The following is a 16,330-nucleotide window of genomic DNA, read 5'->3' on the forward strand; positions in this document are numbered from 1 at the left end:
ATCCTACTTATACCATGACGACCGCAACAGCTAATCATACAGTCTTGACCATGAAGCAACTGGTTATTTTCTTTTTGCATGCCTCCCAGCAGTGCTTTTCATGAACAAATTCAGCACATTTGATCACTGTCTTACACTTCAGCATCCCTTGCATTGACTATAGATAAAGTAGCAGATTAAGTTGACCCTTCTGGTTTTAAGTCCCTTAATGGTTGTAGCTCCTGACTAAGGCCCAAGCCCTGGAAAGAGAACCATACAGGCATAGAGATCTGCCCATACAGTTCTCTTTGTCTATGTTTGCAGTCTTCAGTTTTAGCCTCATCTATATGACTTCTGTGATTATTTTTATACAAATCATGAACCTGATTTTCATTTACAGTAAGGCCCCCTTTATGCCATTCTGGCAGTGTAAGATGGCCATAAAGGAAATTGCATTTATGCCCACTTCAAGGCCCCTTTACACAGCCAGAGCAGTAAGGAACCTTACATAAAAGAATCTTGGGCTTACGGTCTTTCAAAGGACTGTTAAATAAAGAAGTTATAGCATTTGCCACTCCCATCAGTCCCCTTCTGAATAAGCCACCTTCATTAATTTTTACAAATTTGGCTCTATGTAGTAGAGTATGGGCTTTTAAATAATTTTCAACAATCATTTTATTGTAAATTAAGGTTATTTACTTGATTTCCCATAATTTCCAAGGAAAAACTGTTAATATTGAAACATCATTTGTCATGTCTTTTCCCTCCTCTTAAATGAAATTAAGCAAATTATGACTTGCTTTTACTGTGACAAAACCATATTGTTTTCTTTTCTTTTGTTATGTCAAACAATCATCCTCATTAGTTATGCTTTTGCTGTTAAGCCCTGATCCTGCAAAGACGCACACATTGTTTAGCTTTGTACACACGAGTAGTATTCTTGACTAGAAAGTCAAGTACATGTGTAAATCCTTGAAAGATCTTGGCAAAAGTCCCTGTGGTTTGGAACTTGCTCCCCTTGACAATCATTTCAGCTTATCTGCCTTCATTTTTCAATGAATCCTGCTGTGATTTCCCCTCCTCCTCTCAAAAGATATGTTAGTATGACCAATATCGGCTACATATTATTTTCTCCTTTTCCCTTTTGTTGCATTAGAACTTCTGTTTTATAGTCAGAAGATGATGGGTTTATTTTGATTTTATTATATTGTTTTGATCATAGTTCTCTTATTTCCATTGTACACCATCCCAAATGGTGACGGGTGACTCAAAAATATTTGTTTACAGAATAAAAACTTCACTCAAAGCACCCTAACAAGTTACTATGTTTCAGATTTTACGAGTTCTGCTATATATAGTCTGGTTTATAAATATATTTCAAGTATTAATATTTTATTCCTTCTATAGGGATATGGTTTCAAACCAAAATACGATGGAGATGATCTCACCTGCACAGTGAAGAATCTTAGACGTAGTACAAAGTATAAATTTAGGGTAATATTCTTCAGATTATTTTGGTTTTATTCATTGCAAAGTTGCTCAGTGTTAGCAGTTGTTTTTTACAGTTGGTTTCTGTGATGAAACAATGTGATGTTACTGATACTTTTCTAAAGTACTGTTTGGATAAACTTAAAATATCACTTCATACATTTATTGGTAAGAATCAAGTGCTGCCCAAGGAGAGCATACCTTCTCTGTAATATGAGAGGGAAAGCTATTTGATCTTTTAGCAGAAGTAATACTTTTTCAATACATTTTGAAATCTCCATTTTATAATTTACATAGGGCATTCCCTTGATTACAGTAACAGCTACTTGTTGCTTGAGACTGCTGAAAATTAGGCCCCTTATTTAGGAACCTGAAAAGATTTTTGGACGCAAGCTTCAGGGTACTCACTGTAGAATATGTTGGCCTAATCATTTTAACTAGTGATGCTACAACGGTTAAAAAAAAATTATGAAGGACCAGGTGTGGGAATGCATTAGTCGTGCATTGTTTTGAGCAGGATATCCCCAATATAGTATAAAATGGGATCCCAGCGGTTGCATATGTATTTAAGCTGGCAACACTTAAAATACTTCTTGGAGATAGATCTGTGGGGATTTGATCTGCTTTTTACGTTTAATGTAGTTGAATACTAACTGACTGATGTATCTGCAGTTAAAAAATTTGCCTCTGTGCTTATGCAGTTTATATTTGTATTTAAGGATCATTTATTTAAAAAATACCGCTAAGTATCTAAGACTACCGAAAATACTATGGCCAAATTTTCAAACCCTTGTACCTATAATTAGATTCCTAAATTCATACTTGGGCACATAAATAAAAGTAGCGTGACTTTCAAAAGTACTAAGTGCCCACAAATTCCATTAAAGTCATTGGAAGCTGCAGCTTCCTGAGTGTGTCTTATCATCAGGCTACTTTTACATGCCTTGAATATAGATTTAGGAGCCTAACTTTAGTCAGGTGGATATGAAAATGTTGGGTTTTTTGTTCATTTGTTTTTTGTTTTCTTTACAACTGTTATAAAATGCTAATTTTTTAATTTTCATTTTTTTAAATATTAAAATTTCCCTGCTGGCAATTCTCTGCCTTTTTTCATTTCAGTAAAGTGATTGACTACTAAAATGGTATAATATACAAAAATGTGTGATAGTTTTCTTTCCTTTGCTGATTTATAACCTATGAATTAAGCATATATATAAATGATTTGGACACACTTAGCATTAGCAGCTTGTAGAGTACCAAAAATGTACATATGCTCTTTATAGAATACTTATATATATATATTTATATATATTTTTACAGGTCATTGCCTATAACTTGGAAGGCAAAAGCAGTCCGAGTGAGGTAGTCGACTTTACTACTTGCCCAGACAAGCCTGGAGTACCTTCAAAACCATCAGTTAAAGGAAAAATTCATGCACAAAGTTTTAAAATAATTTGGGGTAAAGTTTTTGTTCAGTTCTATTTTGATACTTTCTTCTGTATTTATGTACATTTGTATGTGAAGAATTCTGCTCTCAGTACTACTGCAGTCAGCAGTTTTTCTGGATTAACACTAGTGTAACCAAGAGCAGAATATTGACCCAGTGACTTCAGGGTAGATAGGAGGATGCCACAGTAGTCTAACTATCAGGTGTGAAACAGAGCTATGGGAAATTTAGCCTTTTGGGTTCACAGGGGTTCATGGGAAACTTTTTTTTGGTTTCAGTTTGCTGGGCTCACTCTACTACTGTCCCTGAGTTTAACTTGGAGTTCTATATTTGAGCTGACTTAAAGGGAAACTTTGCCAAAACTACAATTTTACCTGGTTTCTGTTGAAAATGTATGAGTGAATGTGTTTCATTGCAGAACTATAAATTGGCCTAGATTCGCTTAAAACTGGACCTAGGTTCACAAACCTTTGGATGAACCTGGTCTGAGCTTTGGGTTTATAATGAAACCAGCAGAGTGAAGAATACTTTCAGGTTTTCTAATGATAGCTTCACACAGCTCTAATTTGAAATATATATGCTTCCTGAAGTGCAGGTACAAATTCCCACACAATCTGTCAACCTATGAGTATTAGGTGAATAGAAAAATACTATTTCTTTTGTTTTTTACATTGCAAATATTTGTAATAAAAATAAATATAAAGTGAGCACTGTACACTTTGTATTCTGTGTTGTAATTGAAATCAATATATTTGAAAATGTAGAAAACATCCAAAATATTTAAATAAATGGTATTCTATTATTGTTTAACAGCGTGATTAATCAGGTGATTAATCGCGAATAATAACAACAAAAGAAATAGTATTTTTCTATTCACCTAATACAAGTACTGTAGTGCAATCTCTCTTTATCAGGGAAATGGAACTTACAAACGTAGAATTATGTACAAAAAAAACCTGCATTCAAAAACAAAACAATGTAAAACTTTAGAGCCTACAAGTCCACTTGGTCCTACTTCTTGTTCAGCCAATCGCTCAGACAATTTTGTTTACATTTGCAGAAGATAATGCTGCCCTCTTCTTGTGTACAGTGTCACCTGAAAGTGAGAACAGGCGTTCGCATGGCGCTGTTGTAGCCGGCGTCGCAGGATATTTATGTGCCAGATGTGCTAAAGATTCATATGTCCCTTTATGCTTCAACTACCATTCCAGAGGACATCATGCATGCATGACGGGTTCTGTTTGATAACGATCCAAATCCGTGTGGACTGACGCATGTTCGTTTTCATCATCTGAGTCAGATGCCATCTGCAGAAGATTGATTTTCTTTTTTGGTGGTTCAGGTTCTGTAGTTTCTGCATCAGAGTGTTGCTCTTTTAAGACTTTTGAAAGCATGCTTCTCACCTCGACCCTCTCAGATTTTGGAAGGTACTTAAGATTCTTAAACCTTGGGTCGAGTTCTGTAGCTATCTTTAGAAATCTCACATTGGTACCTTCTTTGCGTTTTGTCAAATCTGCAGTGAAAGTGTTCTTAAAACGAACAACATGTGCTGGCTCATCATCCAAGACTGCTATAACATGAAATATATGGCAGAATGCAGGTAAAACAGAACAGGAGACATACAGTTCTCCCCCAAGGAGTTCAGTCACTAGTTTGTTTAATGCATTATTTTTTTAACAAGCACCATCAGCATGGAAGCATGTCCTCTGGAATGGTGGTGGCCAAAGCATGAAGGGGCATATGAATGTTTAGCATATCTGGCATGTAAATACCTTGCAGTGCCAGCTACAAAAGTTCCATGTGAATGCCGGTTCTCATTTTCAGGTGACATTGTAAATAAGAAGCGGGCAGCATTATCTCCTATAAATGTAAACAAACTTGTTTCTCTTAGCATGGTTGAACAAGAAGTAGGACTGAGTGGATTTGTAGGCTCTAAAGTTTTACATTATTTTGTTTTTGAGTGCAGTTATGTAACAAAAAAAAATTAACATTTGTAAGTTGCATTTTCACGATAAAGAGATCATACTACAGTACTTGTATGAGGTGAATTGAAAAATACTATTTCTTTTATCATTTTTACAGTGCAAATATTTGTAATAAAATATAATAATATAAAGCGAGCACTGTACACTTTGTATTCTGTGTTGTAATTGAAATCAATATATTTAAAAATGTAGAAAAACAACTAAAATATTTAATAAATTTCAATTGGTATTCTACTATTTAACAGTACAATTAAAACTGTGATTAATTGCGATTAATTTTTTAAATCACTATTAATTTTTTTGAGTTAATCGCGTGAGTTAACTGCGATTAATTGACAGCCTTACATTTAAGTAATTAAATCTCTGACCTAGTCATTAAAATAAATCTGCTTAACATCTGATTTTTCCATTTAAAAAAAAGCAACTTCTTCTGGAACCCGACAAGGCCCCAATTCAGCGAAGTACTTAAATATGTGCTTAAGTCCCTCCCTAATCAGAAAAGCACTTAGGCCCAGACTTTTAAAAGTATTGCTTCTCTCAGCATTGTAAAACCAAGTGATTTAGGAGCCCAACTCTCATTTTTAAAAGTGACATAGGTGCTTAAGAGCCTATGTCCTGCTTCTAAGTCATTTAGGCCTTGCAATGCTGACCAGAGCAATGCCTAAATACCTTGAAAAATCTGGGTCTTAGGCACTAGCTTAACTTCCTTAAATATTCCACAGAAAGTTTTTTATCTATGTCATGTAAATACAATAGTGTCCAGAACAGTGTGTTTTGCCTGACTTTTTGTTCATATTTGGTAGATCCACCAAAAGACAATGGAGGGGCAGCAATAACTAAATATGTCGTGGAGATTTCTGAAGGCTCAAATGGTAAGAATTAATGTAGGAACTTTTCAAAGGCAGCATGGTGTTCCCTGATTTTGGCATTTCGTTATATCTCTGATATTCCTTTTAAATGATGTAGATTGTAAATTCTATGGGGCAGGAACTGTTTTTGTATGCTTAGATGATTGGCACCTCTGGGAACTACTATAATAGAAAAATGAAAGGCACTAAAAGGCACTCTGTTTTTCTGAATGTATGTATAAAGAATACTCTTGCAAGTTGTAATTACTAGGCTGTATGTTGTATCCTATTCTGTCTAAAGAGATGGCCCAAATTTAATCCTCGTATTACAGGCATTCTGTGTGGATGGCCAAATTACAGATTAGACCACATAGTACCTTTGGTTCATGGCAGAGATCAACCAGAGTTGACACTTTTCTTGTGACTGAGCTTTTAGTTAATAACATTACCGTTGCATTTACCATCATTAAATGGAGAAAATGATGCAGAGCACTTTTGGAATAACAACTGTTTTTGCCCTTAGTTTATAGCTAGTTGTGTGTAGTGTGGTTCAGGCTAAGACAGCGCTATGGTCCCAGTTCAGAAAAGCATCCCTATTATGGAAGGGTGCTGAAGCATGGCTTTTAAATTCCATTGTAGTCAATTGCGAATGAACTGAAGTTCAGCAGTTTCTCTTTGGAGTCTGGTCCTGAAGTTTTTTTGCTGCAGGATGGCTACCTTTAAAAGTTCATTTGAAAATTTGACACCATCAGCTCAGGATTAAACAAAGACTGTGAATGGCTAGCCAACTACAAAAACAGTTTCTCCTCCCTTGGTGTTCACACCTCAACTGCTAGAAGAGGGCCTCATCCTCCCTGATTGAACTAACCTCATTATCTCTAGACTGATTCTTGCCTGTATATTTATACCTGCCCCTGGAAATTTCCACCTCATGCGTCAGACGTGATGAAGTGGATATTCACCCATGAAAGCTTATGCTCCAATACGTCTGTTAATCTATAAGGTGCCACAGGACTCTTTGTTGCTTTTTACAGATCCAGACTAACACGGCTACCCCTCTGATACTTGACACCATTTCTTTCAGTGTTTCTTCTGAACATTTCCTATAAAATAGTTGTATAATAATTAGTAGTTCCCTTAGTATTAGTTCTAGTTTAGTCAGTCGCAGATGGGACTCAGCCTAGGGACGGGGCATGCCCCAGTCCCTAGGCTTTAAGCCCTGCGATCGTTGTAAGTGGCCTATTCCCATCAGCGACCCACATGCTAGTTGTTTGAGGTGTCTAGGCGAAGGACACATAAGCGACAAGTGTCACATCTATAAATCCTTCAAACCCTGAACAAAAAGTGGGAGAGACATCCGTCTCAGGGCGCTCCTGATGGAGTCAGTGCTGACCCCGGCAATGGAGCAGAGGTCCGACTCGGCCCCGAGCACCACAGCATCGGTGTGGAGCACCCCACGGCGCCGTCTTCGAGCCAGCACCGATCCCCCTCCCCAGCTCTGGCCAAGAAGCCGAAGAGAACCACAAGGGAAAGATTTCCCATTTCCCGTAAGGGAAAGGACAGGGCCGGAGGAGAGCCAAGACCCATGCTGGGCGGCTCAACACCTCCATCAGGGAGTCGGGCCCCAGCTCAGGTTGAGCAGTCCATCTCATCCCGTATCATGCCTGTCACCCCAGACAGTGACAAGGGCCTCCGTTATCTAGATGTCCTGTTGACACCCGAGGCCTTGCAGGCAACAAAGGAGATCCTGAGGCCCACACTGGCTCCAGCGGTACCCCAGTCTAAGGGTAAACCCACTTTGGGACCTTCCATGTGTCCCCCCCTCAGCAGTACTGTTCCCCATTGCGAGGAACGTTCTGCCAGTGCTCGCCCGCTCAGAGCCGTCACACCTCGAAAGCAGGGAGGCAGGCTCAACAAAGCCCTCTTCGGTCTCCGGACCCTGGGCACCAACAGCGGGATTCAAGGCATGGCTTGCCGGTAACCTGGCGCAGACCTACCGAGGCTCATGCCCCCAGACAAGAGCGGCGAGACCGGCCTTTTGTGTCTCCAAGGCTGCGGCACTGGTCACGCGAACCATCCTTTGAACATGGTCACCGACACCTGTTGCCAAGACTCGGATCCCCGCAATGAGGGAGATCCTCCTGACGACTGGCCCGCTCCAGCACCCAATCCCGTTTCATGTCCCAGTACCAGTCGAGCAGTGTGAGGTGTAGATGGACAGATTACTGATGCCTATCCGCCAAACACCGATGGTCCCCAAGTTCCCGCGTGAGGGACTCATCTCGGTTGGTCAGGTCTATGTCCAGGCATAGCGACCGGCACTGCACGGCGAAGGAACGTTGGTGCGTTCGATCATGGTCGCCTGGCAGCGACCACTCCACCTCCGACTCTGGAACTGAGCAGGAGTCCTTGACAGTGGGACAAGCCCCGGCACCAGCAGTACTGTCTACATCGTCAGCACCGCAACCAACCCCATGGCCCCAAGGCCAGTGGCCGGCAGCAGCCTGGTACCCCTGGAACCGTTGGGGGTTTCCCCAGCCCTCGCAGACAGTCAGGACGGTGACGGGGGGCCTCAGATAGGCCATCAGCCTCAGCATCCCTCCCTCCACCAGGCAGGACCCCCCAGGCCCATGAAGAGACAGGGGAACAGCCTGCTGGACCACCAGACGACGTGGTGGGGGGACATGTGGCTCCCACAGCACCAGCTTTGTCCTCATCGTCGCTGGACAAAGCCATCACAGGTCCCCCTCACCCAGTTCCACAAGATGATGCTAAGGCTCATCAGGAACTATTGAAGAGAGTTGCCTCCAACCTGGGGCTCCAGGCGGAAGAGCCATCGGACTCCCTATTTGACGTCCTCTGCTCCACCGCACCTGCTGGGGTGGCTTTGCCCCTACACGAACGGGTATCAAAAATTATTAATGCCCTGTGGCTAACCCCCTCCTCCCTGCCCCCCCATTTCAAAAAGGGCTGAACGTAAATACTTTGTGCCAGCTAAAGGCCACAAGTATCTCTACACCCACCCGGCCCCAAACTCTCTCGTAGTTGAGGCTGTTAATCAAAGGGAGAGGCAGGGGCAACCCGGGCCCAAGCCCAAAAATAAAGACGCAAAGAGATTGGATCTGTTTGGGCGAAAAATTTATTCGTCTTCCAGCCTTCAATTGAGAGTGACCAACCACCAAGCCCTCCTCGGCCGTGACGATTACAACATGTGACAGGCCATGGCCAAGTTTGAGGTTTCGCTTCCTGAAGAGTCCAGAAAGGAATTCTGGGCAATCCTCGAGGAGGGCACGGCTGCATCCAGAGCGGCCCTCCAAGCAGCTTCAGATGCGGCAGACTCCGCGGCTCGCACCATGGCCTCGGCCATCTCCATGTGGCCAGCATCCTGGCTGCTCCTCTCTGGCCTGTTGACTGAGGCTCAGCAGTCTACGCGGGACCTCCCCTTCGACGGCCAGGCCCTGTTTGCGGAGCAGATGGACAGCAAGCTGCAAGGCTTAAAAGACTCCCACACTACCTTGAAAATTCTAGGACTGTACGTCCCTGGTCCAGTCCGTAAGCAGTTCAAACCGCAGCCATCTCAGGGCCAAGGGAGCCAACCCCGGCGGGAGCCATCCCACAAAAAGAGCAGCGGCTACAAACGCCACCCGAGCCACCCGCCTCCACCCCTCCACCCAAGTGGGCTCGACACGTACTAAGCATGGGAGTAAGCGGGCATTTTGAGGGTGCACCCAAGGGCTACCTACCAGACTATACCCTGGATCTATCTTTCCTGCCTTTCTCCAACCGCCTTTCTTTTTTCCTCCCGGCATGGACCACCATAACGTTGGACCACTGGGTCCTCAATACAGTGGCGCAGGATTATACCCTCCAGTTTCTTTCTACCCCCCTCTCCCACCCTCCTTCCCCATCCCTCTTCAGGGATGCCTCTCACAAGAGTCTTCTCGTGCAGGAGGTAGAAGAGTTGCTGCAGCTGGGTGCGGTGGAAGAGGTTCCTCACACGTACAGGAACAAGGGGTTCTATTCCCGGTACTTCTTAATCCCAAAGGCCAAGGGTGGTCTACGGGCCATCCTGGACCTGTGAGACCTCAACAAATACCTAAAGAAATTGAAGTTCCGCATGGTCTCCCTGGCCTCCACCATCCCCTCCCTGGATCCAGGAGACTGGTATGCCCTCCTCAACTTGAAGGACGCATACTTTCATATAGTGATCTTAGAGGAGAGGAAAGTGATCAGGAACAGTCAGCATGGATTCACCAAGGGCAAGTCATGCCTGACTAACCTAATTGCCTTTTATGATGAGATAACTGGATCTGTGGATGAGGGGAAAGCAGTGGATGTGTTATTCCTTGACTTTAGCAAAGCTTTTGACACGGTCTCCCACAGTATTCTTGCCAGCAAGTTAAAGAAATATGGGCTGGATGAATGGACTATAAGGTGGATAGAAAGCTGGCTAGATCATCAGGCTCAACGGGTAGTGATCAATGGCTCCATGTCTAGTTGGCAGCCGGTATCAAGCGGAGTGCCCCAAAGGTCGGTCCTGGGGCCGGTTTTGTTCAATATCTTCATTAATGATCTGGAGGATGGCGTGGACTGCACTCTCAGCAAGTTTGCAGATGACACTAAACTGGGAGGAGTGGTAGATACGCTGGAGGGTAGGGATAGGATACAGAGGGACCTAGACAAATTAGAGGATTGGGCCAAAAGAAATCTGATGAGGTTCAACAAGGACAAGTGCAGAGTCCCGCACTTAGGACGGAAGAATCCCATGCACTGCTACAGACTGGGGATCGAATGGCTAGGAAGCAGTTCTGCAGAAAAGGACGTAGGGGTTACAGTGGATGAGAAGCTGGATATGAGTCAACAGTGTGCCCTTGTTGCCAAGAAGGCTAACGGCATTTTGAGCTGTATAAGTAGTGGCATTGCCAGCAGATCGAGGGACGTGATCATTCCCCTCTATGTGACATTGGTGAGGCCTCATCTGGAGTACTGTGTCCAGTTTTGGGCCCCACACTACAAGAAGGATGTGGAAAAATTGGAAAGAGTCCAGCGGAGGGCAACAAAAATGATTAGGGGGCTGGAGCACATGACTTACGAGGAGAGGCTGAGGGAACTGGGATTATTTAGTCTACAGAAGAGAAGAATGAGGGGGGATTTGATAGCTGCTTTCAACTACCTGAAAGGGGGTTCCAAAGAGGATGGATCTAGACTATTCTCAGTGGTACCAGATGACAGAACAAAGAGTAATGGTCTCAAGTTGCAGTGGGGGAGGTTTAGGTTGGATATTAGGAAAAACTTTTTCATTAGGAAAGTGGTGAAGCACTCAAATGGGTTAGCTAGGGAGGTGGAGGACTCTCCTTCCTTAGAGGTTTTCAGGTCAGGCTTGACAAAGCCCTAGCTGGGATGATTTAGTTGGGGATTGGTCCTACTTTGAGCAGGGGGTTGGACTAGATGACCTCCTTAGGTCCCTTCCAACCTTGATATTCTATGATTCTAAGGACACAGGCACTTCCTACGCTTCACGGTGGGATTGGACCACTACCAGTTTGCGGTACTCCCTTTCGGCCTAGCGACAGCACGGAGGGAGTTTACCAAGTGCATGTCGGTAGTAGCGGCTTACCTCAGATGTCAGAGTATCCAGATCTACCCGTACCTCAACGACTGGCTGGTCAAAGGTCGATCCAGGTCCCAAGTCCAAAGAGATGTCATGGTGTTGCAGACCACGTGCTGATTCCTGGACCTGCTGGTAAACAACAAAAAGTCAACGTTAGTTCCAGTATAGAGGATAGAGTTCATCGGAGCGGTTCTCAACTCCACCTGCACCAGAGCGTTTCTACCACAGGAAAGGTTCCAAGTGTTGGTGGACCTCATTGCAGACATCTCCGCATTCCCCCTGACCATGGCCAGGGTTTGTCTGTGCCTGCTGGGACACATGGCAGTATGTACATATGTCGTCTGCCATGCCAGGCTCTGGATGCGGCCCTTACAGCGTGGCTGGCGACCGTCTATTTCCAGTCCAGAGATCACCTGGAAAAAGTCGTTACCATCCCACCAACGATACTTACCTCGCTGCAATGGTGGACTGACCCCAGGGCGGTCTTGGAAGGAGTTCCATTCGACAGCCCTTGTCACTCCATTGAGTTGATATTGCACGCCTCACACCTAGGCTGGGGAGCGCATCTCGGCGAACTCCAGACCCAGGGCATGTGGTCCCCGGAGGAGATGATGTTGCATATAAATGTCAAAGAGCTCAGAGCGGTACGTTTGGCCTGCGGAGTCTTTCTGCTGCACCTGGCAGACAAGGTGGTGAGAGTGCTGACAGACAATACAGCCTCAGTGTTCTACATCAACAGACAAGGGAGAGCATGCTCATCGGCTCTCTGTCAAGAGGCTCTCGGATTATGGGATTTCTGCATCGAGCACACGATCCACTTGAAGGCCTGTCGTCTCCCTGGTGTCAGGAACACGCTGGCAGATCGCCTCAGCAGATCCTTTTTCTCTCACCACGAGTGGTCACTCCATCCGGAGGTAGCCCAGACACTCTTCCAGAGGTGGGGAACTCCCCAAGTGGACCTGTTTGCCATGAGAATAACAGGAAAAGTCATTGCTTCTGTTCCCTACAGGGTCTGGGCAAGGACTTGCCTAGTGGGTGTCACCCAGGTGTAACCACATTTGAAATACAGATACATAGTCAATATTCACAACTTCAGATACAAAAATTATATATGTACACACATAGGATAATCATATTTAGCAAATCAACTTTTCCAATGACACCTTACATGACCCATCTTGTACAAAATGCGTCACAATTATGCCGTAATCATATCATAATAATATCACTATGATGAATAGGGGGTGTAGTGTCACACTTGGAACTTGTGCTGCAGCGGAATTTCGGTGGTGTTTAAGAGACATCCCACTGTGTCAATGCGGGCATCCACAGCCCATGAAACACATTGTTGAGGACTCCAAAATGACTCAACTTTCTGGAGGTCTTCGTGCCTTGAACATCATTTATAAAATGTTGTGGCTTGACTCAACCGGATTGTGTACGCCAAATAGATAAGAAGTACCTTTGCCTGATATTTGTAAGACAGCAATGTGGAGGTCCATCCACACATTCACAAGACATTATGCCTTGGTCCAAGCCTCCACGACAGTGGTTCTACAAGCAGCCATACTACCTCCATTCTTGCACCCTCCTCCTCCTCCTCCTCTATGAGTATTGCTTGTCAGTCACCCACAGTGGAATACACATAGGGACCAGCACTCAAAAAGAAAGGGCAGTTGTTTACCCTTTGTAACTATAGTTCTTCGAGATGTGGGGTCCCTGTCTGTATTCCACTACCTGCCCTCCTTCTCCTCTGCTTCGGATCATCTCTGATTCACGGTCAGAAGAGGAACTGGAGAAGCATCAGTCCGCACCACCCTTTATACCATCAGCAAGGACACAAGGAGATTGAGGTTGTAGGCACAGACCAACGGACACTACTTGCTAGAATTCCTGGTCCTAGGTATATGGAGCACATGCGTACCCACAGTGGAATACAGATTGGGACCACACATCTCATAGACTTTAAGGCCAGAAAAGAGCATCATGATAATCTAGTCTGACCTCCTGTGCATTGCAGGCCACAGAACCTCACCCACCCACTCCTGTAATAGACTCATAACCTCTGGGTAAGTTACTGAAGTACTCAAATCATGATTTAAAGACTTCAAGTTACAGAGAATCCACCATTTACACTAGTTTAAACCTGCAAGTGACCCATACCCCATGCTGCAGAGGAGGGCAAAAAAAACCCAGGGGGGAAATCTGGCAATCTGCCCTGGGGGAAAATTCCTTCCTGACCCCAAATATGGCAAACAGTTAGAGCCTGAGCATGTGAACAAGACACACCAGCCAGGCACCTAGGAAAGAATTCTCTGTGGTAACTAAGAGCCCTCCTCATCTAGTGTCTCATCACCTGTCGCTGGAGGTATTTGCTGCTAGCAGCTGCAGATCAGTCACATGCCATTGTGGGCAGTCTCATCATACCATCCCCTCCATAAATGTATCAAGCTCAGTCTTGAAGCCAGTTAGGTTTTTTGCCCCCACTGCTTCCCTTTGAAGGCTGTTCTAGAACTTCACTCCTCTGATGGTTAGAAACCTTCGTCTAATTTCAAGCCTAAACTTGTTGATGGCCAGTTTATATCCATTTGTTCTTGTGTCCACATTGATGCTTAACTTAAATAACTCCATCTCCCTCCCTGGTATTTATCCCTTTGGTGTATTTATAGAGAGCAATCATATCTCTCTTCAGCCTTCTATTGGTTAGGCTAAACAAGCCAAGCTCTTTGAGTTTCCTCTCATAAGATAGGTTTTCCATTCCTTGGATCATCCTAGTAGCCCTTCTCTACACCTGTTCCAGTTTGAATTCATCTTTCTTAAACATGGAAGACCAGAATTGCACACGGTATTCCAGATAAGGCCTCATATAATAGTATAAACACTCCCCTGACCCTAGTAGAAATACCATACCCTGATGCATCATCCTAGGACTACATTAGCCTTTTTTCACAGCTATATCACATTAGCAGTTCATAGTCATCCTGTGATCAACCAATACACCCCAGGTCTGTCTCCTCCTCTGTCACTTCCAACTGATACGTCCCTAGCTTATAGCAAAAATTCTTGTTGTTAGTCCCTAAGTGCATGACCTTGCATTTTGCAATATTAAATTTCATCCCATTTCTATTACTCCAGTTTTCAAGGTAATCCAGATCTTCTTGTATGATATTCCGGTCCTCCTCCATATTGGCAATACCTCCCAACTTTGGTGTCATCTGCAAATTTTATTAGCACCCTCCCACCTTTTGTGCCAAGGTCCATAAGAAAAAGAAGATAGATCCCAAAACCAATCCCTGAGGAACTCCACTTAATAACCTCCCTCCAGTCTGACAGTTCAACTTTCAATATGACCTGTTGTTGTCTCACCTTTAACCAGTTCCTTCTCCACCTTTCAAGTCTCATATTAATCCCCATCTTCTCCAATTTAATTAATAATTTCCCATGTGGAACTGTATCAAATGCCTTACTGAAATCCAGGTAGATTAGACCTACTGCATTTTCTTTGTCTAAAAAAGCAGTTATATTCTCAAAGAAGGAGATTAGGTTGGTCTGGCACAATTTACTTTTTGTAAAACAATGTTATCTTTTATCACAATTACCGTTTATCTCTATGTCCTTAACTACTTTCTCTTTCAAAATTTGTTCCAAGACCTTGCATACAATTGAGGTTAAACTAACAGGCCTGTAGTTTCCCAGATGGCCTTTTTTCCCTTTCTTAAAAATAGGAACTATGTTAGCAATTCTCCAGTCATAGAGTACAACCCCTGAGTTTACAGATTCATACAAAATCTCAAAGAACTCCAGTTACAAAGGGTAGGTAACTTCCTTTTATCTCAGGTGCTGCAAGCCCCTTCCTACTGCTCAGGCATCAGGCTGGTTTTATCAGACTTTAATTTTAGGAAGTATAGACTTGCTGTGTAAAATGAATATATATGATTTAATTAAAGTATCTTTTCCATGGGCTCGTCTATTATTTTTCTTCCATCTATTTAGTTATAACATTATTACTAGACCAGCAAGCACATTTAAACTGCTTTATTAAATACAAATTATACATCTTAGTTAATGGGTATGCCAGATAAGGGAGATATTTCACTTCAGCAAATCTACACAAATTTGTCTAGGAAACTATCGTCATGAGATAATTAAATCATTTCCAGGAAATTCGAAGCAAGCTTTGAATTTGCCTGACAAATGACACACACGTTTGCTTAGTGAAATTAGGATACATGCTATGTCTGATACCAAAATGCTGAAAATTGCACCTTGGTTCATTGCACACTAATTCTTAACCTTTCAGGAAACAACTGGGACGTAATATACAGTGGAGCTGCTAGGGAACATTTGTGTGATCGACTACATCCAGGCTGCTCTTATCGCTTACGTGTATACTGTACTGGGGAAGGAGGGCAGAGTGCGGTAATATTGTCTGATATTTTATATATAAATGTGACACTTGTGGAAAACCTCTTTAGCTTTAAAAAAGTCTGATGGTCAAACTAGGAACATTGAATTTGTAGAATAATCATACAACCAATATGTAATACAGTATCTATAATTGGGGACTCAAGAAATTTTCAGAAAATTTTGCCCAAAGTTTACAGTTTCTGCTCCCATTTCTTAGAGAAATAAAATGTGAACATTTCTCTGTACAAATGTTTTACTTAATCCAGCTGCTATTCAAATTTACAGAAAACATGACAATATAATTGCCCTACTTTTCTGATATGATTTATTGGAAATAATAAAACTTTCTTAAAGCAGTATCTGTTTAACTCAGCACAGCAATGTGAATATTCATTTCTCCAAGAGCCAAATCATCATTCTAGCACCCTGTCTAAATAGCTGGGCTGAATACATGTGAAGGTGGGGCACGGAATGAATGTTTCCTCAGGCCACAGAATAGTGCGCTGCAGTCACCTCTGATCCCTGTGCAACAGTGTGCATTGGCAGATCGGCACAACCTCTGATC

The 16,330-nt window shown here is 43.1% G+C and overlaps 1 protein-coding gene across 1 annotated transcript in view; it reads left to right on the plus strand.

Moving 5' to 3' along the window:
- The window catches only part of FNDC3A (fibronectin type III domain containing 3A), a 200,191-nt gene that overhangs the window by 154,448 nt on the left and 29,413 nt on the right, over window positions 1-16,330 (plus strand). Inside the window, exons 15-18 of the mRNA XM_065417117.1 lie at window positions 1,387-1,473; window positions 2,788-2,926; window positions 5,703-5,771; window positions 15,659-15,777. Coding sequence (XP_065273189.1) covers window positions 1,387-1,473; window positions 2,788-2,926; window positions 5,703-5,771; window positions 15,659-15,777 — 414 coding nt within the window. The remainder of the gene's footprint in view (window positions 1-1,386; window positions 1,474-2,787; window positions 2,927-5,702; window positions 5,772-15,658; window positions 15,778-16,330) is intronic.

This window comes from Emys orbicularis, chromosome 1 (assembly GCF_028017835.1).
Source record: "Emys orbicularis isolate rEmyOrb1 chromosome 1, rEmyOrb1.hap1, whole genome shotgun sequence".
In the NCBI taxonomy this organism is placed as follows: Eukaryota; Metazoa; Chordata; order Testudines; family Emydidae; genus Emys; species Emys orbicularis.